This window comes from Oncorhynchus mykiss, chromosome 9, assembly GCF_057628025.1.
Source record: "Oncorhynchus mykiss isolate SJ-2025 chromosome 9, ASM5762802v1, whole genome shotgun sequence".
Taxonomy (NCBI): domain Eukaryota; kingdom Metazoa; phylum Chordata; class Actinopteri; order Salmoniformes; family Salmonidae; genus Oncorhynchus; species Oncorhynchus mykiss.
The window spans coordinates 78,300,269-78,327,504 of NC_143030.1; the positions used below are offsets into that span (position 1 = coordinate 78,300,269).

The following is a 27,236-nucleotide window of genomic DNA, read 5'->3' on the forward strand; positions in this document are numbered from 1 at the left end:
AGAGAGAGAGAGACAGGGAGAGAGAGAGAGAGAGAGAGAGAGAGAGAGAGAGAGAGAGAGAGAGAAAGAGAGAGAGAGAGAGAGAAAGCTATAGGCTATCCAAGACCTATTGTGGCAGTGTAGGCGGGGTGCCCATTTTACAAGGAAGTTGTGTTGATGTGTATTTGAAGCACTTAGAACCAACGCTGACGTAAAGTAGGCTACTTACTGAACGTGTGTGGCAAGTTCCAAGGATTCCATGCGCACTGAGCCGCTACCCGTCTAACAGGTGCTGTGCGTCTAGCCGTGTCAAAAGCCCGGACACCGCTCTCATATGGGGGACTGTCTACGCAAAACCTGCCCCTGTCTGGAGACGCTATGGGTCAGACTGTTTGGCGACAAGAAGAACACCGAACGTAGTAACACAGTGGAGGGGATCTCGAACGATGTCGCCGATGACGAGTGTGTAGAGATCTCGGGTAATGGCAGGCAGTCATTCACGAGGAACCCGAGGAACTCGATGCGTCGGGATGCGCCCCAGCCCACGGAAAGCGCGATCTACATGGCTTTGTGGAGATTTGAGGCACGAGAAAAAGATGAGTTGTCGTTCCAAGAGGGAGATCTGTTCAACGTCATCAGTCGATCCGGAGACTGGTGGACTGCGCGTAAAATAGACAGGAATGGGCGCGTTTTGGCGAAGGGGATTGTGCCGAATAACTACCTGGCAAGGGGAGAATCTGTCAACGCACAGCCGTGAGTATCGACTCCAATCCTCCTTCTAGTATCCTGCTTCATTAGCTGTACAGTATGTGTGTGCGATGCTTATGTTTGTGCGCGTGCGTGTGTGTATGTGTTTCGTGTAAACAACCCCATCTCTGAGATATGAGATATAAGGTAAGATTGGACGTGGAGACTGGACACAGTCATGAAAATCTACACAACTTCCCTATTTTGGTTCTATTCTCTTTTATTATTGCTGCTTTTTTAAATGGGAACTACAGATGTTACTATTTCAATTGAACAGTGGAAGTGATTCTGACGAGCCTGAGCAAGTTGGGCGTTTCGACACGTTTAATATATTGCACTACACCCGTTCAAAGTCCAAGCCCGAACCAAAGAAGCAAAGTGTTTCTTTTAACTACGTGATAACATTTACTGTAAATCATAATAGTTAATCTTTATTGTCCGTTTTGTCTACAAAGTGTCAGCGGAGACCCGATTCACTGATATGACCTGAATAGAATAAAATAACAATAGAATATTCTGTCTTGATTTTGTCTTCAATTCCCGATAAGATGAGATCATATCACAATTCATCATGTTAGTGATGTGAACAGAGATACTGTTTCATAAAGTTTATTATTTATAGTCTATGTCATCTCTGTCTCTCTCTCTCTGTCTCTCTCTGTCTCGCTCTCTCTCTGTCTCTCTCTCGCTCCCTCTCTGTTATTCTGTTTCTCTCTGTCTCTCTCTGTCTCTCTCTCTCTGTCTCTCTCTCTCTGTCTCTCTCTCTCTTATTCTGTCTCTCTCTCTGTCTCCCTCTCTCTGTTCCTCTCTATCTCTGTGCTCTCTGTGTCCCTCTGTGTCTTTCTGTCTCAATTTAATTCAATTCAAGGGGCTTTATTGGCATGGGAAACATGTGTTAACATTGCCAAAGCAAGTGAGGTAGATAATATACAAAAGTGAAATAAACAATCTCTCTCTCTCTCTCTCTCTCTCTCTCTCTCTCTCTCTCTCTTATTCTGTCTCTCTCTCTGTCTCCCTCTCTCTGTTCCTCTCTATCTCTGTGTCTCTCTGTGTCTCTCTGTCTCTCTCTGTGTCTCTCTCTATCTCTCCTTATCTCTTACCAGATGGTACTTTGGGAAGATGAACCGGTTTGAAGCCCTGAGCCAAATTCTTTCTCCAGAGAATGGAGAGGGTGCCTTCCTTATCCGTGTCAGTGAGAAAGGCCAGGTGGGCTACGTCCTCTCAGGTGGGTGTTGGTGTATGTCAAAACGGAGAGAAGCAAGGAAGTGGAGGGTGTGAACGTGCCCAATGTCCATACATACAACCCGAGAGGTCCTGGAGAGTTATGTATGCAGTCTTTTGATCCAGCCCTATGGTTAAAAACCTAGCTCAACCAATCAGGGTTTTAATGATCTGTTGCTAGGGTAATTACCATATTCCTAGAGCTGTCTTTACCCGTGTAACTGCGGGCACGCAGTTCTCTGAACTTGTCTTGTTTCCCTGTTGAACCACTCCCATTTCCCCCTTAAACCACTCCCATTTCCCCCGTAAACCACTCCCATTTCCCCGTTGAACCACTCCCATTTCCCCCTTGAACCACTCCCATTTCCCCATTGAACCACTCCCATTTTCCCCTTGAACCACTCCCATTTCTCCCTTGAACCACTCCCATTTCCCCCTTGAACCACTCCCATTTCCCCCTTGAACCACTCCCATTTCCCCCTTGAACCACTCCCATTTCCTCCTTGAACCACTCCCATTTCCTCCTTGAACCACTCCCATTTCCCCCTTGAACCACATTCTAACTGTGATCCTGGACTGCTTTACCCAGTGAGTCTGTGTGTGTGTGTGTGTTTGTGTGTATGTTCACAGTCAAAGTCGGCAACCAAGCCAAGCACTTCAAGATCTGTGAGCAGGATGGTCAGTACTGGCTGGAACAGACCCGTCCCTTCAACACCCTGATAGACCTGGTGGAGTATTACACCACACACTCACTGGGATCTGTGTCCCGCCTGGGGGAGGCCTGTACCAGGGTAAATACACACACACACACACACTCTCTCTGTGGAGTTCTACACCACACACACACACACTCACACTCACACTCACACTCACACTCACACTCACACTCACACTCACACTCACACTCACACTCACACTCACACTCACACTCTCTCTCCCTCTCCCTGTCTCGCTCTCTCTCTCTCTCTCTCTCTCTCTCTCTCTCTCTCTCTCTCTCTCTCTCTCTCTCTCTCTCTCTCTCTCTCTCTCTCTCTCTCGCTCTCTCTCTCTCTCTCTCTCTCTCTCTCTCTCTCTCTCTCTCTCTCTCTCTCTCTCTCTCTCTCTCTCTCTCTCTCTCTCTCTCTCTCTCTCTCTCTCTCTCTCTCTCCCCCTACTCGCTGTCTCTCTCTCTCTCTCTCTCTCTCTCTCTCTCTCTCAATTCAAATAAAAATTGCTTTATTGGCATGATGTAACAATATACATATTGCCAAAGTTTACTTTGGATATGTACAATATTACAATTATAAGAATAAAAATTGTCAACAATGACCAAGGGTCAAAATAACATACATTGAACAATAACAATAAGCATACAGTAGAGGACATGTGCAGGTTGATTGGTCTGTCAGGCACTGTCCCTCATCTTATGGCAGGCAGCAATGTAGTTCACTGCCAACCCGCAGCTCTCTGCTTCCTTCCCAAACAGGACGGGTAGCCTATTCTCATCAGAGAGGTCTTTGAAACTTTGAATAAGGGTTTCAAATGGGGAAATGACACTCTCTGATTGTTTTATATTTTTCACATTTTGTCAGGAAATGCAGCTCCGTCTCAGGTTCTGCTGTTGTGCAGTGGTTGCACAGCCTTTCCTCTACAGGGAGCCAGGTTTTCCTGTGTCTACTCTTCTCAATGACATGGCTGTGCTCACTGAGCCTGTACTTTGTCAAGGTTTTTCTAAGGTGTTGATGGTACCAGCTGGATGAGGGGACTGAGGCTTCAGTGTGTTAGTAGAACAGGTTTGTGAACTCAGCCCCAGGACCAGCTGGATGAGGGGACTGAGGCTTCAGTGTGTTAGTAGAACAGGTTTGTGAACTCAGCCCCAGGACCAGCTGGATGAGGGGACTGAGGCTTCAGTGTGTTAGTAGAACAGGTTTGTGAACTCAGCCCCAGGACCAGCTGGATGAGGGGACTGAGGCTTCAGTGTGTTAGTAGAACAGGTTTGTGAACTCAGCCCCAGGACCAGCTGGATGAGGGGACTGAGGCTTCAGTGTGTTAGTAGAACAGGTTTGTGAACTCAGGACCAGCTGGATGAGGGGACTGAGGCTTCAGTGTGTTAGTAGAACAGGTTAGTGAACTCAGCCCCAGGACCAGCTGGATGAGGGGACTGAGGCTTCAGTGTGTTAGTAGAACAGGTTAGTGAACTCAGCCCCAGGACCAGCTGGATGAGGGGACTGAGGTTTCAGTGTATTAATAGAACAGGTTAGTGAACTCAGCACCAGGACCAGCTGGATGAGGGGACTGAGGTTTCAGTGTGTTAGTAGAACAGGTTAGTGAACTCAGCCCCAGGACCAGCTGGATGAGGGGACTGAGGTTTCAGTGTATTAATAGAACAGGTTAGTGAACTCAGCCCCAGGACCAGCTGGATGAGGGGACTGAGGTTTCAGTGTGTTAGTAGAACAGGTTTGTGAACTCAGCCCCAGGACCAGCTGGATGAGGGGACTGAGGCTTCAGTGTGTTAGTAGAACAGGTTAGTGAACTCAGCCCCAGGACCAGCTGGATGAGGGGACTGAGGCTTCAGTGTGTTAGTAGAACAGGTTAGTGAACTCAGCCCCAGGACCAGCTGGATGAGGGGACTGAGGTTTCAGTGTATTAATAGAACAGGTTAGTGAACTCAGCCCCAGGACCAGCTGGATGAGGGGACTGAGGTTTCAGTGTGTTAGTAGAACAGGTTAGTGAACTCAGCCCCAGGACCAGCTGGATGAGGGGACTGAGGTTTCAGTGTATTAATAGAACAGGTTAGTGAACTCAGCCCCAGGACCAGCTGGATGAGGGGACTGAGGTTTCAGTGTGTTAGTAGAACAGGTTTGTGAACTCAGCCCCAGGACCAGCTGGATGAGGGGACTCTATTCTTTGCTCAGCTCTTGGCATTGCAGGGCTTGGTATTGATATGGGGGTCACTGTATTTTATAAGTTTCCAAAACTGAATTGCTCTTTTTGGAGTTTTCATTATTAGTGGATATTGTCCTAATTCTTCCCTGCATGCATTGATTGTAGTTTTCCTCTGGACATGTAGGATAATCTTACAGAACTCTGCATGCAGGGTTTCAATGAGTGTTTGTCCCATTTGATGAAATCATGTTTTGCAAGTGGACCCCACACCTCGCTGCCATAAAGTGCAATTGGTTCAATGACATATTCAATTCGTTTTAGCCAAATTTAAATAGGTATTTCAATTTGAATTTGTTGTTATTGGCGTAGAATGCCCTGCGTGCTTTCTCTCTCAGTTCATTCACTGCCTCATTAAGGTGTCCAGTTGAGCTTATTTTTAAACCTCAGTAATTGTAGTGTGTACAGTACTCTATATATTTAAACCTCAGTAACTGTAGTGTGTACAGTACTTTATATATTTAAACCTCAGTAATTGTAGTGTGTACAGTACTCTATATATTTAAACCTCAGTAATTGTAGTGTGTACAGTACTCTATATATTTAAACCTCAGTAATTGTAGTGTGTACAGTACTCTATATATTTAAACCTCAGTAACTGTAGTGTGCAGTACTCTATATATTTAAACCTCAGTAATTGTAGTGTGTACAGTACTCTATATATTTAAACCTCAGTAACTGTAGTGTGTACAGTACTCTATATATTTAAACCTCAGTAATTGTAGTGTGCAGTACTCTATAATTTTATACCTCAGTAATTGTAGTGTGTACAGTACTCTATATATTTAAACCTCAGTAATTGTAGTGTGTACAGTACTCTATAATTTTATACCTCAGTTATTGTAGTGTGTACAGTACTCAATATATTTTGTACCAATTGAGAACTTAGGTCTAATTCCCTGAGATCTGGATCTTCTCTGGAAAATCATTATTTTACTACCAGGGCCCAGGTCTGGCAGTACTGCTCTAGCAGGTCCAGGCTCTGCTGTAGGCCATGTGCTGTGGGCCATCATCTGTGAAGAGCAGACATTTAAACTCTGAATTGTGGAGACTAACACCAGGGGCTGAGGATTGTTCTAGAATAGGGGTCAATTCGTTGATGTAAATATTGAAGAGTGCAGGGCTCAGATGGCAACCCTGGCGAAGGCCCCGCCACTGGTTAAAGAATTCTGTTATTTTCTTGCCAATGTTAATGCTGCACGTACTGCCAGTAAACATTGATTTAATTATGTCATATGTTTTACCCCCACTTTCAATAACTTTGTAGAACAGTCCTGTCTGCCAAATAGAATCAAATGCTTTTCGGATGTCGATAAAGCAAGTGTATATTTTGGTATTATTTTGGTGGACATGTTTATCTATCAGGGTGTGTACGGTGTAAATATGATCAGTCGTGCAATGTTTTGGTATAAATCCAATTAGCCTTTTACTCAAGACATTGTGCTTATTAAGGAAGTTTAGAACTCTTACATTTATAATAATACAGAAAACCTTCCCCAGGTTACTGTTCACACAAATGCCTCTGTAATTGTTAGGGTCACATTTGTCTCCGTTTTCAAAGCTTGGGGTTATAAGTGCTTGGTTCCAGATGTCAGGGAAATAACCTGAACTCAGGATACAATTAAACAGTTTTAATATAGCCAATTGAGATGCTGCACTAGTGAGTTTGAGCATCTCATTTAGGATGCCATCAGGTCCGCATGCTTTTTTAAATTTGAGAGCCTGAAGTTTCTTATAGAGCTCCTGGTCAGTAATAGTTTAGTTTCTTATAGAGCTCCTGGTCAGTAATAGTTTAGTTTCTGATAGAGCTCCTGGTCAGTAATAGTTTAGTGTCTTATAGAGCTCCTGGTCAGTAATAGTTTAGTTTCTTATAGAGCTCCTGGTCAGTAATAGTTTAGTTTCTTATAGAGCTCCTGGTCAGTAATAGTTTAGTTTCTTATAGAGCTCCTGGTCAGTAATTGTTTAGTTTCTTACAGAGCTTCTGGTCAGTAATAGTTTAGTGTCTTATAGAGCTCCTGGTCAGTAATAGTTTAGTTTCTTATAGAGCTCCTGGTCAGTAATAGTTTAGTTTCTTATAGAGCTCCTGGTCAGTAATAGTTTAGTTTCTTATAGAGCTCCTGGTCAGTAATAGTTTAGTGTCTTATAGAGCTCCTGGTCAGTAATAGTTTAGTTTCTTATAGAGCTCCTGGTCAGTAATAGTTTAGTGTCTTATAGAGCTCCTGGTCAGTAATAGTTTAGTGTCTTATAGAGCTCCTGGTCAGTAATAGTTTAGTTTCTTATAGAGCTCCTGGTCAGTAATAGTTTAGTGTCTTATAGAGCTCCTGGTCAGTAATAGTTTAGTTTCTTATAGAGCTCCTGGTCAGTAATAGTTTAGTTTCTTATAGAGCTCCTGGTCAGTAATAGTTTAGTGTCTTATAGAGCTCCTGGTCAGTAATAGTTTAGTTTCTTAGAGAGCTCCTGGTCAGTAATTGGGGAGTCCAGTGGATTTTGATTGTCCTTTATAGCTTTTTCTAATCCATTAAACTTCTCATGAATTTGGCCTTGTTCTGCGTTTGTGTCAATTTAAACAATGATATAGAGTGTTTTAAAATGGGTTGTCCATTTGTCTCCTCAATTAGTGTCAGCTGCTTGCTGTTGTACTGTGCTTTTTTGGTTCTGAGTGTTTTACGTTTATAGAGTTTTAAAGTCTCACAGTAATGAAGGTGTAATTCACCATTATTTGGGTCTCTGTGCTTTTGGTTGGAGGTGTTCTACGTTTTGTTCCTTATAATTTTACAATCTGCATCAAACCATTTGTCATCTGTGGTCTTTCAATTTCAGTTGTGCTTATTTTGCGGTTTGCCTGAATACATAGTTGATGTTTTTGTACTGCTAGATTGATGCCTTCTTCACTGTGAGTGAATGTTTGCCTGAATATATAGTTTATTTTTTTGTACTGCCAGATTGATGCCTTCTTCACTGTGAGTGAATGTTTGTCTGAATACATAGTTGATGTTTTTTACTGCTAGATTGATGCCTTCTTCACTGTGAGTGAATGTTTGTCTGAATACATAGTTGATGTTTTGTACTGCTAGATTGATGCCTTCTTCACTGTGAGTGAATGTTTGTCTGAATACATAGTTGATGTTTTTTTACTGCTAGATTGATGCCTTCTTCACTGTGAGTGAATGTTTGTCTGAATACATAGTTGATGTTTTTTTACTGCTAGATTGATGCCTTCTTCACTGTGAGTGAATGTTTGTCTGAATACATAGTTGATGTTTTTTACTGCTAGATTGATGCCTTCTTCACTGTGAGTGAATGTTTGTCTGAATACATAGTTGATGTTTTTTACTGCTAGATTGATGCCTTCTTCACTGTGAGTGAATGTTTGTCTGAATACATAGTTGGTGTTTTGTTCTGCTAGATTGATGCCTTCTTCACTGTGAGTGAATGTGGTGTCCAGAAAGTTATCTAAGAGTGTCTGGATATTTTGGTTACAGGTTGCTTTCTGGGATTCTTCTGTGCTGTTTTGGGCCCATCTATATGAATGTCTGATGTTGTACAGCTTACTGGGCTGTGAATGTCTGATGTTGTACAGCTGACTGGGCTGTGAATGTCTGATGTTGTACAGCTGACTGGGCTGTGAATGTCTGATGTTGTACAGCTGACTGGGCTGTGAATGTCTGATGTTGTACAGCTTACTGGGCTGTGAATGTCTGATGTTGTACAGCTGACTGGGCTGTGAATGTCTGATGTTGTACAGCTGACTGGGCTGTGAATGTCTGATGTTGTACAGCTTACTGGGCTGTGAATGTCTGGTTGTTTCCATGTCTGTTCTTTTGAGGAACAAGGTAATTTGGCTGTGATCAGACAGAGGTGTTAGTGGCTTGACAGTGAAGGAGCTGAGAGAGAAAGGGTCAATGTCTGTAATCATATAGTCTACTGTACTGTGGCCAAGAGGTGAGCAGTAGGTGAATCTCCCCAAAGAGTACCCCCGTAACCTACCATTGACACTAGTACAGACCCAGGTTTCTACAGAGCTGCAACAGATCCCTTCTGTTTTTGTTGATGGGGCTGTCACTGTTGTTTCTATGGGGGAGATGAAGACAGTTAGAAACAGTATGGCCTGTAATAAAGCTGTCCCCTCTTGTGCTCGTTAGATCAGGTAGTGTTCCTGTGCGCGCGTTTGTGTCCCCCACAGATGATCAAGGGTGGGGAAGATCTCCTCTGTGGGCCGACAGACAGGAACGTCTGGATGTGTAGAGACAGCACAACAGTGCTGCGGGCAAAGTTGTGCCTTAGGGGTGGTTTCCTGTGTTTCTTTCTAATTTAGTTTTTTTTCCTTTGTGCCCCTTGGGTTGTCCAGTCTCTTTCAATCAATAACCCACATACAGTAATATGTAAATAGTACTGTTGAAATTGATATATGCCATAGAAGTGCAGCCTTGTGCATTTTCAATACAGTAACTGTCATCCAAACCTGTAGCCTAAGTTTACATCAGGTAATACTGTCAAAGTACACAGTCACACCGGATATTTTCCCTTCCAATGCAACGTGGAAAGAATCTTTTGGATTGCCTTATCCATCCTCTGCAGGCGTCTACTGTGATGTCCTCACATGCTGCATCCATTGCAGCCAGCAGGGTCATCTGTGTGTGTGGCTGACGATCGTACACCTTCCACCTCCATGCTGAAAATAACTCCTCAATTGGGTTAAGGAATGGTGAATAAGGTGGGAGGAATTCTATGAGCATCCTCGGGTGGGTCACAAACCATTGCCTTATGATGTTTGATCGATGGAAACTCACATGATCACAAATGACCACGTACTTTGGCAAATCCTCTCTAAACAGACCCCTCTCATCATCAGGGACGAGAGCCCTGTAGAGAGTCTCTAAAAAGTTGAGTAGATGCTGGGTGTTGTATGGCCCTATAAGGGGGATATGGGTTAGGACACCATGCTCCGAAATAGCAGCACACATGGTGATATTTCCTCCCCGTTGGCCTGGCAAATCCACAGTAGCTCTGTGACCGATGATATTCCGACCCCGCCTTCTGCATTTGGTCAGGTTGAAGCCAGCCTCATCCACGTATACAAAGTTGTGAGAGGGTTCACTTGATTCCAACTCCATTATACGCTATATCCCAGAACACACCGTTGAATTTGTTTTGGTAAGGAAGAGTGACATTAAATGCACATATATTGCATGATCCTTCCACAGCAATGGAAATGTGTGCAGTTTATGCTTACTGTACTATGTATCACTATAAAATGTTGCTGTAAAGTAGTTACATAGATATATGTTTTACCTGTACATACTGGTACCGTAGCTCCTTAACTCTGTCCTCATTCCTTTGGAATGGTACACGGTACAGCTGTTTCATACTCATCTGGTTTCTATGCAGCACCCTGTCGATGGTTGAAGATGCTAACCGTATGGATGTTTTTCAAAGACATCGTTGTCTTCTATAATGGTCCTTTGTATTTCCCTGAGTCTCATGGCATTGTTTGCTCGAACCATGGTGCAAATAGTCTCCTCCTGTTGAGGTGTGAAAAGGCGTCCTCTGCCACCAGTTTGCGGTAATCTTGCAGTCCTATGTGGGGAAAAAATGCAGTGATGCATCGCACACTTTCACATAGACAAAAACTATGCGAACACACATTTTACTGTAAAACATACAGGTGGGTGCATGTAAGGTGCAGTATGTATCTGTATAGAGTATATCTCTGTATGCTGTGAAATACAAGTGGACTACTGTAATATGAAGCATTGTAGGAAGTATACAGTATACTGCTTATATACAGTAACAGTAACACTGTACATTGGTGGACAGACCTGTTCTCTCTTCAAAACGTTTGAACTATTGAGGACACGGTTGATCTCCCAATATTGGGCTGCACCCTTCGACCCGCCTCAGCCATTGTAAGGAGCATGATTGACAACATGGTCTACAAATAGTGGCCCTTATGTCATCAGATATGCGCCTATGTCCTCTTCTGCCTCTTCCTCTGCCTCTTCCTCTTCCACCACGCATCCTTACTCCTCTTCTTCCTCCTCTTGGCTGTTGCCCCTGTACGTTTCCTGGTCCGTCCATTATTGGAAAATTGCAACTCTGTGTTGTGGTCTGTCTATATATGCTTGCCAATTTATTCTTCGTGAGATGCACCTTTGAGCAATTTAGACAACTGGTTGATTGTTGGTTGAACTAGCACTTTACATTCCTTCATGAGTGAGGGTCAATTTCACCTGCACGATTCATCAATTCACGTTTTTGTACAAAAGGTCTAATAGAAATGTGTAAAACTATGCTTGACAGTTTATGACAAATAGTTCAACAATTTTGCATGTAATGGCTTGTGCAAGGAACTAATGCCTAGATGTTTTGAGGGGTAAGACTCTTCAACAGAGAACCATCTACTATATTTTGATCAACATGACATGAGCGATTAATAATGTGTAAAAAAACTGACACTTGTACATTATCAATTGCAATTTGTTCAAAGGAATAAGAAATTGCTTAAATGATGTGCACAAGTGACTAGATGATTTGGAATTTGTACAAGTAGTATCAAGAATTGCACTTTTGATCTAAGAAATGCACCAAAGCGAATGAGAAAAACTGTAACATTGTGAGGTAGATAATATACAAAAGTGAAATAAACAATAAACAGTAACAGTAAACATTACACATACAGAAGTTTCAAAACAATAAAGACATTACAAATGTCATATTATATATATATATATATATATATATATATATATATATATATATATATACAGTGTTGTAACAATGTACAAATGGTTAAAGTACATAAGGGAAAATAAATAAGCATAAATATGGGTTGTATTTACAATGGTGTTTACAATGGTGTTTGTTCTTCACTGGTTGCCCTTTTCTTGTGGCAACAGGTCACAAATCTTGCTGCTGTGATGGCACACTGTGGAATTTCACATATGGGAGTTTATCAAAATTGGACTTGTTTTCGAATTCTTTGTGGATCTGTGTAATCTGAGGGAAATATGTGTCTCTAATATGGTCATACATTTGGCAGGAGGTTAGGAAGTGCAGCTCAGTTTCCACCTCATTTTGTGGGCAGTGAGCAAATAGCCTGTCTTCTCTTGAGAGCCATGTCTGCCTACGGCGGCCTTTCTCAATAGCAAAGCTATGCTCACTAAGTCTGTACATAGTCAAAGTTAAGGTCAGTCACAGTGGTCAGGTATTCTGCCACTGTGTACTCTCTGTGTACTCTCTGTTTAGGGCCAAATAGCATTCTAGTTTGCTCTGTTTTTTTGTTCATTATTTCCAATGTGTCAAGTAATTCTCTTTTTGTTTTCTCATGATTTGGTTGGTTGGTCTAATTGTGCTGCTGTCCTGGGGCTCTGTGAGGTGTGTTTGTGTTTGTGAACAGAGCCCCAGGACCAGCTTGCTTAGGGGACTCTTCTCCAGGTTCATCTCTCTGTAGGTGATGGCTTTGATATGGAATCGCTTCCTTTTAGGTGGTTGTAGAATTTAACGTCTCTTTTCTGGATTTTGATAAATACCGGGTATCGGCCTAATTCTACTCTGCATGCATTATTTGGTGTTCTACGTTGTACACGGAGGATATTTTTGCAGAATTCTGCATGCAGAGTCTCAATTTGGTGTTTGTCCCATTTTGTGAAGTCTTGGTTGGTGAGCGGACCCCAAACCTCACAGCTATAAAGGGCAATGGGCTCTATGACCGATTCAAGTATTTTTAGTTTTTTTTTTGTATTTTTCTCTCTTTCTACCTCTCTCTGTTTACCTCTCTCTCTGTTTCTCTCTTTCTACCTCTCTGTTTACCTCTCTCTCTCTGTTTCTCTCTTTCTACCTCTCTCTCTGTTTACCTCTCTCTCTTTCTACCTCTCTCTCTGTTTACCTCTCTCTCTGTTTACCTCTCTCTGTTTCTCTCTTTCTACCTCTCTCTCTGTTTACCTCTCTCTCTCTGTTTCTCTCTTTCTACCGCTCTGTTTACCTCTCTCTCTCTCTGTTTCTCTCTTTCTACCGCTCTCTCTGTTTACCTCTCTCTCTGTTTACCTCTTTCTGTTTCTCTCTTTCTACCTCTCTCTCTGTTTACCTCTCTCTCTCTGTTTCTCTCTTTCTACCTCTCTGTTTACCTCTCTCTCTCTGTTTCTCTCTTTCTACCTCTCTCTGTTTACCTCTCTCTCTTTCTACCTCTCTCAATTTACCTCTCTCTCTGTTGACCTCTCTCTCTCTCTCTTTCTACCTCTCTCTCTGGTTACCTCTCTCTCTCTCTTTCTACCTCTCTCTATTTACCTCTCTCTCTGTTTACCTCTCTCTCTCTCTCTTTTTCTACCGCTCTGTTTACCTCTCTCTCTCTGTTTACCTCTCTCTGTTTACCTCTCTCTCTCTGTTTCTCTCTTTCTACCTCTCTCTCTGTTTCCCTCTCTCTCTGTTTCTCTCTTTCTACCTCTCTGTTTACCTCTCTCTCTGTTTACCTCTCTCTGTTTCTCTCTTTCTACCTCTCTCTCTGTTTACCTCTCTCTCTGTTTCTCTCTTTCTACCTCTCTGTTTACCTCTCTCTCTGTGTTTCTCTCTTTCTACCTCTCTCTCTGTTTACCTCTCTCTCTTTCTACCTCTCTGTTTACCTCTCTCTCTCTGTTTCTCTCTTTCTACCTCTCTCTGTTTACCTCTCTCTCTTTCTACCTCTCTCAATTTACCTCTCTCTCTGTTGACCTCTCTCTCTCTCTCTTTCTACCTCTCTCTCTGGTTACCTCTCTCTCTCTCTTTCTACCTCTCTCTATTTACCTCTCTCTCTGTTTACCTCTCTCTCTCTCTCTTTTTCTACCGCTCTGTTTACCTCTCTCTCTCTGTTTACCTCTCTCTGTTTACCTCTCTCTCTCTGTTTCTCTCTTTCTACCTCTCTCTCTGTTTCCCTCTCTCTCTGTTTCTCTCTTTCTACCTCTCTGTTTACCTCTCTCTCTGTTTACCTCTCTCTGTTTCTCTCTTTCTACCTCTCTCTCTGTTTACCTCTCTCTCTGTTTCTCTCTTTCTACCTCTCTGTTTACCTCTCTCTCTGTGTTTCTCTCTTTCTACCTCTCTCTCTGTTTACCTCTCTCTCTTTCTACCTCTCTCAATTTACCTCTCTCTCTGTTTACCTCTCTCTGTTTCTCTCTTTCTACCTCTCTCTCTGTTTACCTCTCTCTCTGTTTCTCTCTTTCTACCTCTCTGTTGATCTCTCTCTCTGTTGACCTCTCTCTCTCTCTCTTTCTACCTCTCTCTCTGTTTACCTCTCTCTCTCTCTTTCTACCTCTCTCTATTTACCTCTCTCTCTGTTTACCTCTCTCTCTCTCTCTCTTTCTACCTCTCTGTTTACCTCTCTGTTTCTCTCTTTCTACCTCTCTCTCTGTTTCCCTCTCTCAGTTTCTCTCTTTCTACCTCTCTCCCTCTCTTTCTACCAAGGAAAAAGGAGGAAGTGTACTCTGTGGCTGAACAGGCCACTCCGTGGTTAGGCAATGACACAGCTGTGTGTGTGTGTATCTTTGTGTGTGCGTGTGTGTGTGTGTGTATCGTGTGCGTGTTAGTGAGACACATTTAACACATTCTCTCCTCCCCAGAAAGAGCCAGTGCCCCAGGACCTGTCTCACTCCACAGTGGATGAGTGGGAGCTCCCGAAGGAAGAGTTCACCCTGGGAGAGCAGCTGGGCACCGGGTTCTTTGCTGATGTCCACCAGGGCAAGTGGAAGAACAGCATCAACGTAGCCATAAAGATTCTCAAGAACGGTACAGCACACTGACAGATTCACAAGGCGGCACCTGAAATGCCAAAACCTTAATTTTAATTATTGGAATGTATTTTATAAAGCCCTTTTTATATCAGCAGTTGTTACGAAGTGCTTAACAGATTACCCGGCCTAGACCCCAAAGAGCAGTTTAGAGGCCGAAGCACAGTGTATTACTCCCTGGACAGTGTATTACTCCCTGGACAGTGTATTACTCATTGGGACAGTGTATTACTCCCTGGACAGTGTATTACTCCCTGGACAGTGTATTACTCCCTGGACAGTGTATTACTCATTGGGACAGTGTATTACTCCCTGGACAGTGTATTACTCATTGGGACAGTGTATTACTCCCTGGACAGTGTATTACTCCCTGGACAGTGTAGTACTCATTGGGACAGTGTATTACTCATTGGGGCAGTGTATTACTCATTGGGACAGTGTATTACTCATTGGGACAGTGTATTACTCCCTGGACAGTGTATTACTCATTGGGACAGTGTATTACTCATTGGGACAGTGTATTACTCATTGGGACAGTGTATTACTCCCTGGACAGTGTATTACTCCCTGGACATTGTATTACTCATTGGGACAGTGTATTACTCATTGGGACAGTGTATTACTCATTGGGTCAGTGTATTACTCCCCCGACAGTGTATTACTCATTGGGACAGTGTATTACTCCCTGGACAGTGTATTACTCCCTGGACAGTGTATTATTCCCTGGACAGTGTATTACTCATTGGGACAGTGTATTACTCCCTGGACAGTGTATTACTCATTGGGACAGTGTATTACTCCCTGGACAGTGTATTACTCCCTGGACAGTGTATTACTCCCTGGACATTGTATTACTCATTGGGACAGTGTATTACTCATTGGGACAGTGTATTACTCCCTGGACAGTGTATTATTCCCTGGACAGTGTATTACTCATTGGGACAGTGTTTTACTCCCTGGACAGTGTATTACTCCCTGGACAGTGTATTACTCATTGGGACAGTGTATTACTCATTGGGACAGTGTATTACTCATTGGGACAGTGTATTACTCATTGGGACAGTGTATTACTCCCTGGACAGTGTATTACTCCCTGGACATTGTATTACTCATTGGGACAGTGTATTACTCATTGGGACAGTGTATTACTCATTGGGACAGTGTATTACTCATTGGGACAGTGTATTACTCCCTGGACAGTGTATTACTCATTGGGACAGTGTATTACTCCCTGGACAGTGTATTACTCCCTGGACAGTGTATTACTCATTGGGACAGTGTATTACTCCCTGGACAGTGTATTACTCCCTGGACATTGTATTACTCATTGGGACAGTGTATTACTCATTGGGACAGTGTATTACTCATTGGGACAGTGTATTACTCCCTGGACAGTGTATTACTCCCTGGACATTGTATTACTCATTGGGACAGTGTATTACTCATTGGGACAGTGTATTACTCATTGGGACAGTGTATTACTCCCTGGACAGTGTATTACTCCCTGGACATTGTATTACTCATTGGGACAGTGTATTACTCATTGGGACAGTGTATTACTCATTGGGACAGTGTATTACTCATTGGGACAGTGTATTACTCCCTGGACAGTGTATTACTCCCTGGACAGTGTATTACTCCCTGGACATTGTATTACTCATTGGGACAGTGTATTACTCATTGGGACAGTGTATTACTCCCTGGACAGTGTATTACTCCCTGGACATTGTATTACTCATTGGGACAGTGTATTACTCATTGGGACAGTGTATTACTCCCTGGACAGTGTATTACTCATTGGGACAGTGTATTACTCCCTGGACAGTGTATTACTCCCTGGACAGTGTATTACTCCCTGGACAGTGTATTACTCATTGGGACAGTGTATTACTCCCTGGACAGTGTATTACTCCCTGGACAGTGTATTACTCCCTGGACATTGTATTACTCATTGGGACAGTGTATTACTCATTGGGACAGTGTATTACTCCCTGGACAGTGTATTATTCCCTGGACAGTGTATTACTCATTGGGACAGTGTTTTACTCCCTGGACAGTGTATTACTCCCTGGACAGTGTATTACTCATTGGGACAGTGTATTACTCCCTGGACAGTGTATTACTCCCTGGACAGTGTATTACTCATTGGGACAGTGTATTACTCCCTGGACAGTGTATTACTCATTGGGACAGTGTATTACTCCCTGGACAGTGTATTACTCATTGGGACAGTGTATTACTCCCTGGACAGTGTATTACTCCCTGGACAGTGTATTACTCATTGGGACATTGTATTACTCCCTGGACAGTGTATTACTCATTGGGACAGTGTATTACTCCCTGGACAGTGTATTACTCCCTGGACAGTGTATTACTCATTGGGACAGTGTATTACTCCCTGGACAGTGTATTACTCCCTGGACAGTGTATTACCGCATGGCAAGCGGTGCCGGAGCGCCAAGTCTATGTCCAAAACGCTCCTTAACAGCTTCTACCCCCCCAAGCTAATCAAATTGCTACCTGGACAATTTCATTGACCCACCCTTTTCTTCACGCTGCTGTATAGTCACGTTACCCCTACCTACATGTACATATTACCTCAACTACCTTGACTAACCTGTTCCCCCACATATTGACTCCGGTAAACCTTATATATAGCCTCGTTATTGTTATTTTACTTTTAGTAAATATTTTCACTTTTTTTTTTTTCTCCTTAAAACTGCATTGTTGGTTTTAAGGGCCTGTAAGTAAGCATTTCACGGTAAGATCTACACATGTCGAATTTGGCGCATATGATAAATACAAATGGATTTGTTTTAGCATTTCCTTCATGCCAGAAGTAAATTACTAATCAGCTGAAACTCATTTGATAGGTTTCTCTCTCTCTCTGTGTGTGTGTGTGTGTGTGTGTGTGTGTGTGTGTGTGTGTGTGTGTGTGTGTGTGTGTGTGTGTGTGTGTGTATGTGTGTGTGTGTGTGTGCGTGTGTGTGTGTGTGCGTGTGTGTCTCAAGAATTTCCTCATTCTTTTCTTCTGCGAACCCCATCGCCAGAGAAACATTTTTTTACATTTCCCGTCTTATGTGAATCCTGGCGGTGGTGTGTGTGTGTGACATCACACATACCTCGGTCTCTCGTTCCAGCCTCAGGGTTGTGGGTGGCGTGATGACATCTCATACACACATCTGAACCATAACAGACTATAGTTATCAGTCTGACTGTAAGAGACTGCTCAGTGGACAGGACTGTGGGTAGAATGTTATCAGCCTGTCAACTCTCTGTGTGTATTCTTTCATTGTATTGACAACCATGTAACTATGGCTTGTGAACTAGTCTATGATACAGGTGTTGGCTACAGCACATACAATACAGTACAATACAGGACAGGACAGGACAGGACAGGACCAGTCTAAAAAGGTCCCTGAAATACTTTTAACACGATACATAGCCTCAGCTCCCAGACTTCCTCATCCAACAGTGGATTGGCAAACAAGACTTGGAAGAATGGTAACAAAGATATGTGTCCACCCCTGTACCGTGTCCACCCCTGTACCGTGTCCACCCCTGTACCGTGTCCACCCCTGTACCGTGTCCACCCCTGTACCGTGTCCACCCCTGTACCGTGTCCACCCCTGTACCGTGTCCACCCCTGTACCGTACCGTGTCCACCCCTGTACCGTACCGTGTCCACCCCTGTACCGTGTCCACCCCTGTACCGTGTCCATCCCTGTACTGTGTCCACCCCTGTACCGTGTTCATCTGTGTTTGTGATTGGTTAAGTTACTGACCCATTACTGATGCACCTGCTGTATCCCCCAAGACGCACTTACACACATAAACACCCACCCTCACCCTTACCTTCACCCTCACCTTTACCTTCACCCTCACCCTCACCCTCACCCTTACCCTTACCCTAACCCTAACCCTCAACCTCAACCTCAACCTCAACCTCAACCTCAACCTCACCCCACACTCACCCTCACCCTCACCCTTATTCCCACCCTCATCCTTACCCTCAGCCTTACCCCCACCCTCATCCTTACCCTTACCCTCAGCCTTACCCTTACCCTCAGCCTTACCCTCATATCTTTTCAGACTCGTTGAACGACCATGAGTTCCAGCGTGAGGTGCAGATCCTAAAGAAGCTGAGACACAGACACCTGATCTCCCTGTTCGCCGTCTGCACCTCCTCATCCCCCTACTACATCATCACTGAACTCATGGAGAAGGGAAACCTGTTGAACTTCCTCAGAGGTTAGTCAGCCAGTCCTCTAGCCAGTCCTCTAGCCAGTCCTCTAGCCAGTCCTCTAGCCAGTCCTCTAGCCAGTCCTCTAGCCAGTATTTCAATCAGTCCTCTAGCCAGTCCTCCAGTCAGTCCTCCAATCAGTCCTCCAGCCAGTCCTCTAGCCAGTCCTCTAGCCAGTCCTCCAGTCAGTCCTCCAGCCAGTCCTCCAGCCAGTCCTCCAGCCAGTCCTCTAGCCAGTCCTCCAATCAGTCCTTTAGCCAGTCCTCCTGCCTGTCCTCCAGCCTTTCCTCCAGCCAGTCCTCCAGCCAGTCCTCTAGCCAGTTATCCAGTCAGTCCTCCAGCCAGTCCTCCAATCAGTCCTCCAACCAGTCCTCCAGCCAGTCCTCCAGCCAGTCCTCCAGCCAGTCCTCCAGCCAGTCCTCTAGCCAGTCGTCTAGCCAGTCCTCTAGCCAGTATTTCAATCATTCCTCTAGCCAGTCCTCTAGCCAGTCCTCTAGCCAGTATTTCAATCAGTCCTCTAGCCAGTCCTCTAGCCAGTCCTCTAGCCAGTCCTCTAGCCAGTCCTCCAGCCAGTCCTCCAGCCAGTCCTCTAGCCAGTCCTCCAATCAGCCCGCCAGCCAGTCCTCTAGCCAGTCCTCCAATCAGTCCTCTAGCCAGTCCTCCAGTCAGTCCTCCAATCAGTCCTCCTGCCAGTCCTCTAGCCAGTCCTCCAGTCAGTCCTCCAATCAGTCCTCTAGCCAGTCCTCTAACCAGTCCTCTAGCCAGTCCTAGAACCAGTCCTCTAGCCAGTCCTAGAGCCAGTTCTCCAGCCAGTATTTCAATCAGTCCTCTAGCCAGTATTTCAATCAGTCCTCTAGCCAGTCCTCTACCAGTACTCTAACCAGTCCTCTAGCCAGTCCTAGAGCCAGTCCTCCAGCCAGTATTTCAATCAGTCCTCTAGCCAGTATTTAAATCAGTCCTCTAGCCAGTCTTCTACCAGTCCTCTAGCCAGTCCTCTAGCCAGTATTTCAATCAGTCCTCTAGCCAGTCCTCTAGCCAGTCCTCCACCACACTCCAATATGTCTCTATGACTCTGAAACAGGCCCTTACTGTACATACAATGATCTTTCTGATAGACACTTTTGAAAGTGGCCTCAAACATATTTTGTTTTCTCAACAGTCAAAATGAAAGTGTTCTAACTGAGTACCTGCTTAAACATGTAATACAAGTGTAATGTACAGCAACATGGTAAGATAATCTGTCCTAGAGGTCCATAGTTCTGACCAATCAGTCTCTCTCTCCAGGTTCAGAGGGTTCTCAGCTGGACCTGGTGTCTCTGGCGGACATGGCAGCCCAGGTGGCTGATGGGATGGCGTATCTGGAGCAGCAGAACAGTATCCATAGAGACCTGGCGGCCCGAAACGTCCTGGTGGGAGAGAACTACATCTGCAAGGTGGCCGACTTCGGACTGGCCAGGATCATCAAGGTTGGTATAATCGTTAGTGAACAGACTCATGTAACATAGGATGGTATCGTAGCGTCTCTCGCCAGCCTGAGGGATGCGACGACTAACAAGGTAGGTTCTAATAACTGAAGAACTACACCTGCAAGGTGGCTGACTTCAGACTGGCCAGAATCATGAAGGTTACTAGGGTCCCAGCAAACAACAGACATTCCCTCACCTTTAGAGAACGTTCATTTAGGTCATTACTCGGACTGGCCAGAAACATGAATGTTACGAGGGTCCCAGCAAACAGCAGACATTCCCTCACCTTTAGAGAACGTTCATTTAGGTCATTACTCGGACTGGCCAGAAACATGAAGGTTACGAGGGTCCTAGCAAACAACAGACATTCCCTCACCTTTAGAGAACGTTCATTTAGGTCCTTATTCGGACTGGCCAGAATCATGAAGGTTACGAGGGTCCCAGCAAACAACAAACATTCCCTCACCTTTAGAGAACGTTCATTAGTGTCAGCGATTGGGTGCAGAGATGTCAGGCGCAGGACACAGGTTTGAGCAACACAACTGAGTTTACTCAAACAAAAATACAAGCAATATTCCAAATAGGAAAATACATACAAACTAACACCTTCAACAACCACTAAGACACCAACAATCATGGACAGAACAGAAATGTATGCCAGAGGGTTAAATAAGGAACATGATATGGGGATTGAAACCAGGTGTAATACAGACAAAACAACACGATAAATGAAATGGTGGAAAATGAAATCGGTGGTGACTAGAAAGCCGGCGGCGTCGACCGCCGAACACCACCCGAAGAAGGAGCCGAACACCACCCGAACACGGAGCCGAACACCACCCGAACAAGGAGCCGAACACCACCCGAACAAGGAGCCAAACACCACCCGAACAAGGAGACGAACACCACCCGAACAAGGAGATGAACACCACCCGAACAAGGAGCCGAACGCCACCCGAACAAGGAGCCGAGCGCCACCCGAACAAGGAGCCGAACGCCACCCAAACAAGGAGCCGAACGCCACCCGAACAAGGAGCCGAAGGCCACCCGAACAAGGAGCCGAAGGCCACCCGAACAAGGAGCCGAAGGCCACCCGAACAAGAAGCCGAACGCCACCCGAACAAGGAGCCGAACGCCACCCGAACACGGAGCCGAACACCACCCGAACAAGGAGCCGAACACCACCCGAACAAGGAGCCGAACACCACCCGAACAAGGAGACGAACACCACCCGAACAAGGAGACGAACGCCACCCGAACAAGGAGCCGAACGCCACCCGAACAAGGAGCCGAGCGCCACCCGAACAAGGAGCCGAACGCCACCCAAACAAGGAGCCGAACGCCACCCGAACAAGGAGCCGAACGCCACCCAAACAAGGAGCCGAACGCCACCCGAACAAGGAGCCGAAGGCCACCCGAACAAGGAGACGAACGCCACCCGAACAAGGAGCCGAACGCCACCCGAACAAGGAGCCGAGCGCCACCCGAACAAGGAGCCGAACGCCACCCAAACAAGGAGCCGAACGCCACCCGAACAAGGAGCCGAAGGCCACCCGAACAAGGAGCCGAACGCCACCCAAACAAGGAGCCGAACGCCACCCGAACAAGGAGCCGAACGCCACCCGAACAAGGAGCCGAACGCCACCCGAACAAGGAGCCGAACGCCACCCGAACAAGGAGACGAACGCCACCCGAACAAGGAGCCGAACGCCACCCGAACAAGGAGCCGAACGCCACCCGAACAAGGAGCCGAACGCCACCCGAACAAGGAGCCGAACGCCACCCGAACAAGGAGCCGAACGCCACCCGAACAAGGAGCCGAACGCCACCCGAACAAGGAGCCGAACGCCACCCGAACAAGGAGCCGAACGCCACCCGAACAAGGAGCCGAACGCCACCCGAACAAGGAGCCGAACGCCACCCGAACAAGGAGCCGAACACCACCCGAACAAGGAGAAGGGGCCAGCTTCGGCAGAAGTCAATGACAATTAGGTCATTACTCGGACTGGCCAGGGTCATCAAGGTCATCAAGGTCAGCAGGGTCATCAAGGTCATCAAGGTCATCAAGGTCATCAGGGTCATCAAGGTCAGCGGGGTCAGCGGGGTCATCGTCAGCGTGTATTTGCGTTTGTGCAGTGATTGAGTGGACGTTGGGCTTTCTCAATCCCAACTGGTTAACAACTAGGAGAGAGAGCTTTCTGCTAAGAGTACAGCTCTACCTGGACATGGATGGCAAGGATATAATCTAGGGATCTGTTTCCTTTGTGTCTGTGTGTCTCATTTGTGTCATGATGATTGGGGTCCTTGGGTTTTCCCAATTCCATTTGAGTACCGTTAAGAACTAGGATAGACAACATTCTCCAAAGCATTTTACAAGAAAATGAAGCTCAGTGCATTTTAGTTTGAAGTCATTGTATTCAATTTCTTTTGATTGAACATGGTTTATATCGTTAAAATATACCCAGAATTTGTACAAAATATTTTTAAACCACATTACTTTGCCAGTGGTCAGCAGTTTGCCGTTTACGAAGAACATGTTTTCCTCTCTTCCTCTTTTCCCCCCACAAATATATTTGTATTAATAATTCGCAGTATTGTTCCATCCTCATTCGGTTTGTCTCCGTCCTCAGGAGCCCTTCTACGTGTCTGAGGACAAAAAAATCCCCTACAAATGGAGTTCCCCGGAGGCCATCAGCCACGGACGTTTCTCCAACAAGTCAGATGTCTGGTCCTTTGGGGTTCTGCTCTACGAGATACTAACCTACGGTGGGATTCCATACCCAGGTATGTCATGTTTCACCTAACCCAGTGGTTTTCGCAATTTTGTTGTAACCCTGAACCAGCTCACCTGATCGACCTGATCCAGAGCTCGATGATTAGTTGATAAGTTGTATCACGCGCTAAATCTGTAAAATATTAAATGCATAGAACAGCCTGAGGGTTTCTGAGGAGAGGATTGAAAGCACCTGATCTAACCAGTATACAGGCCAAGCCTCTGCCTGGCTGTGTGGTATAAATCCTTACTTGTATTATGCACAGTAGGCCTAAAGACCAAGAGATAATTGCCTCAGGCTAAGATCTATTCTGATCTTTTATCCACAAACTTATTTTTTGACGAATGACATCAGTTTTTTTTCCAGAGCTAATCTGATTGGTCAAAATACCAATTAGTGAAAAAAAGATCAGAATTCGACTGCCTGTCTAAACACAGCCTACAATTTCTTCCTTCTAGGGAGTGTTTCCTGGTCATTGTGCTCTCGCTTCTGCTTTGCTTTGCTCTTTGGGTTTATAGTGAAGCTTGTAGTTCTACAGTGTACATAGTGCAGAGCGCAATCGTAAAGTATTCAGACCCCTTGGCTTTTTCCACATTTTGTTACGTTACAGCCTTATTCTATTTTTGTTTGTTGCAAATGTATAAGAAAGATATATATATATATATATATATATATATATATATATATATATATATATATATATATATATATATATACATACATACACATATATATATATATATATATATATATATATATATTCCATTTACATAAGTATTCTGACCCTTTACTCAGTACTTTGTTGAAGCACCTTTGGCAGCGATTACAGCCTTGATTCTTCTTGGGTATGACGCTACAAGCTTGGCACACCTGTATTTGGGGAGTTTCTCCCATTCTTCTCTGCAGATCCTCTCAAGCTCTGTCAGGTTGGATGGGGAGCGTCACTGCACAGCTATTTTCAGGTTACTCCAGAGATGTTCGATCGGGTTCAAGTCCAGGCTCTGGCTGGGCCACTCAAGGACATTCAGAGACTTGTCCTGAAGCCACTCCTGCGTTGTCTTGGCAGTGTGCTTAGGGTCGTTGTGCTGTTGGAAGGTGAACCTTCGCCCCAGTCTGAGGTCCTGAGCGCTCTGGAGCAGGTTTTCATCAAGGATCTCTCTGTACTTTAATCCGTTCATCTTTCCCTCAATCCCAACTAGTCTCCCAGTCCCTGCCGCTGAAAAACATCCTCACAGCATGATGCTGCCACCACCATGCTTCCCTGTAGGGATGGTGCCAGGTTTCCTCCAGACATGACGCTTGGCATTCATTTGACCATAGAATCTTGTTTCTCATGGTCTGAGAGTCTTTAGGTGCCTTTTGGCAAACTCCAAGCGGGCTGTCGTGTGCCTTTTACTGAGGAGTGGCTTCTGTCTGGCCACTAACATAAAGGCCTGATTGGTGGTGTGCTACATATGAGAACCTTCCAGAAGGACAACCATCGATCTCCACAGAGGAACTCTGGAGCTCTGTCAGAGTGACCATCGGGTTCTTGGTCACCTCCCTGACCAAGGCCCTTCTAAGCTGATAGCTCAGTTTGGCTGGGCGGCCAGCTCTAGGAAGAGTCTTGATGGTTCCAAACTTCTTCCATTTAATAATGATGGAGGCCACTGTGTTCTTGGAGACCTTCATTGCTGCAGAATGTTTTAGGTAACCTTCCCCAGATCTGTGCCTCGGCGCAGTCATGTCTTGGCGCTCTACAGACAATTCCTTCGACCTCATGGCTTGTTTTTTGCTCTGACATGCACTGTCAACTGTGATACCTTATATAGACAGGTGTGTGCCTTTCCAAATCATGTCAAATCAGTTGAATTCATCACAGGTGGACTCCAATCACGTTGTAGAAACATCTCAAGGATGATCAATGGAAACAGGATGAGCTCAATTTCGTGTCTCATAGCAAAGGTTCTGAATACTTACTTAAATAAGGTATTTCAGTTTTTATTTTTTAAACATCCGCAAAAATGTCTAAATTACCTGTTTTTGCTTTGGCATGATGGGGTATTTTGTTTAGATTGATGAGGATGTTTTATTTGTTCAATCCATTTCAGAATCAAGGTGTAATGGGAAAAATAAATGGAAAAAAGGGAAGGGGTCTGAACACACTTCTGAATGCGCTGTACCTCATGTGGATTTGTGTTCTCTCAGCTTCTACGTGTGTTGTCTGTATATCCTGTTTATCGTCTCTCTGTATATCCTGTTTATCGTCTCTCTGTATATCCTGTTTATGGTCTCTCTGCATATCCTGTTTATCGTCTCTATGTATATCCTGTTTATCGTCTCTCTGTATATCCTGTTTATGGTCTCTCTGCATATCCTGTTTATCGTCTCTCTGCATATCCTGTTTATCGTCTCTCTGCATATCCTGTTTATCGTCTCTCTGCATATCCTGTTTATCGTCTCTCTGCATATCCTGTTTATCGTCTCTCTGCATATCCTGTTTATCATCTCTCTGTATATCCTGTTTATCGTCTCTCTGCATATCCTGTTTATCGTCTCTCTGCATATCCTGTTTATCGTCTCTCTGCATATCCTGTTTATCGTCTCTCTGCATATCCTGTTTATCGTTTCTCTGCATATCCTGTTTATCATCTCTCTGTATATCCTGTTTATCGTCTCTCTGTATATCCTGTTTATCATCTCTCTGAATATCCTGTTTATCGTCTCTCTGAATATCCTGTTTATCGTCTCTCTGTATATCCTGTTTATGGTCTCTCTGTATATCCTGTTTATGGTCTCTCTGTATATCCTGTTTATGGTCTCTCTGTATATCCTGTTTATGGTCTCTCTGTATATCCTGTTTATGGTCTCTCTGTATATCCTGTTTATCATCTCTCTGCATATCCTGTTTAGCATCTCTCTGTATATCCTGCTTATTGTCTCTCTGCATATCCTGCTTATTGTGGCAGCACCATTTCACAGAGGCAAATTCCTGCACATGTATTTGGTGAATTAAGGTGATTCCGATTAGGCCTGGGTTACTGTTATACCACTTTTTTGACAACTAGTGATATAAAAAGGGCTTAAGAAATAAATGTGATTGATTGATTGATTGATTGATTGATTGATCGTATGACCCTTGCTCTGTAATCCAGGTTACCACAACTACGAGGTATACCGTCAGATCATCGCTGGCTACAGGATGCCAGCTCCAGAGAAATGTCCAAACTTACTCTACAAACTCATGTTGGCCTGTTGGAGTGACAACCCTGCAGACAGACCGGACTTCAAGGAGCTCAGGAGCAAACTGGAGAACATCAACCGCTATGAGCTGGAGCAATGATCCTGAACCATAGAAATGGACAGTCATCAGTGTTTAGAAATAACCCCGTTTTTTTTTGTTGCATGGACATTGCCATTGACTTCCACCATTTTTAAGTAGTCAACTGGGTGGGACATCCTATGGGTTAAGGACAGTGGAGGCTTCTGATGAGAGGGGAGGACGGCTCATAATAATGTCTGGAACGGAGCAAATGGAATGGCATCAAACCATGTGTTTGATACCATTCCACCTATTCCACTCCAGCCATTACCACAAACCAGTCCTCCCCAATTAAGGTGCCACCAACCTCCTGTGGTTAAGGATCACATGATTCCACTCAGGTCATCAGGAAGGATCAGCCAATGAATTAAACTTGAGAGAAAACTTTCTATAAACTGCAGGTGGCAGTAAATCACCAACTTTGGCTTTTCTGTCATTGGTTAAGTCAGGAACAGCTTCTCCCTGGCATGGAACACTTTGTTTCGATTGTAATAAATGTACACTAAAGGACAATATCTCTGACTTTCAAATCATTATTTTATTTGTCAACTTTTTTTTTTCTTCATTTGTAACATACCTGCAACGTACCTGTATCGAACCTGTATCGTACCTGTAACGTACCTGTATCGTACCTGTAACGTACCTGTAACGTACCTGTATCGTACCTGTAACGTACCTGTATCGTACCTGTATCCTTATCTTGTTTCAGCTTGTACATTAAGTCTACATGTACTGCTGTTTATCTACTATTCATAATAATGTTCGCTAATACTACAAATACAGGTGTCTTCTCAGGGTTATAAATTCACCACTGGACACATGTAAAACAAA

General features: G+C 44.6%; 1 protein-coding gene across 1 annotated transcript; it reads left to right on the forward strand.

The window, feature by feature from the left end:
* Nucleotides 1–27,236, forward strand: LOC110532831 (protein-tyrosine kinase 6). The gene is made up of 8 exons (XM_036988979.2): nucleotides 1–732; nucleotides 1,830–1,951; nucleotides 2,578–2,738; nucleotides 14,454–14,619; nucleotides 18,714–18,872; nucleotides 20,149–20,330; nucleotides 22,961–23,114; nucleotides 26,239–27,236. The coding sequence occupies exons 1-8, from the start codon at nucleotides 314–316 to the stop codon at nucleotides 26,424–26,426; spliced, it is 1,551 nt and encodes a 516-aa protein (XP_036844874.2). The 5' UTR covers nucleotides 1–313; the 3' UTR covers nucleotides 26,427–27,236.

Coding starts and splice junctions, on each gene's coding strand:
- LOC110532831 (XM_036988979.2), top strand. CDS start 314: ATGGGGGACTGTCTACGCAAAACCTGCCCCTGTCTGGAGACGCTATGG. Junction 1,952..2,577: donor GGTGGGCTACGTCCTCTCAG/GTGGGTGTTGGT, acceptor GTATGTTCACAG/TCAAAGTCGGCAACCAAGCC. Junction 14,620..18,713: donor CATAAAGATTCTCAAGAACG/GTACAGCACACT, acceptor ATATCTTTTCAG/ACTCGTTGAACGACCATGAG.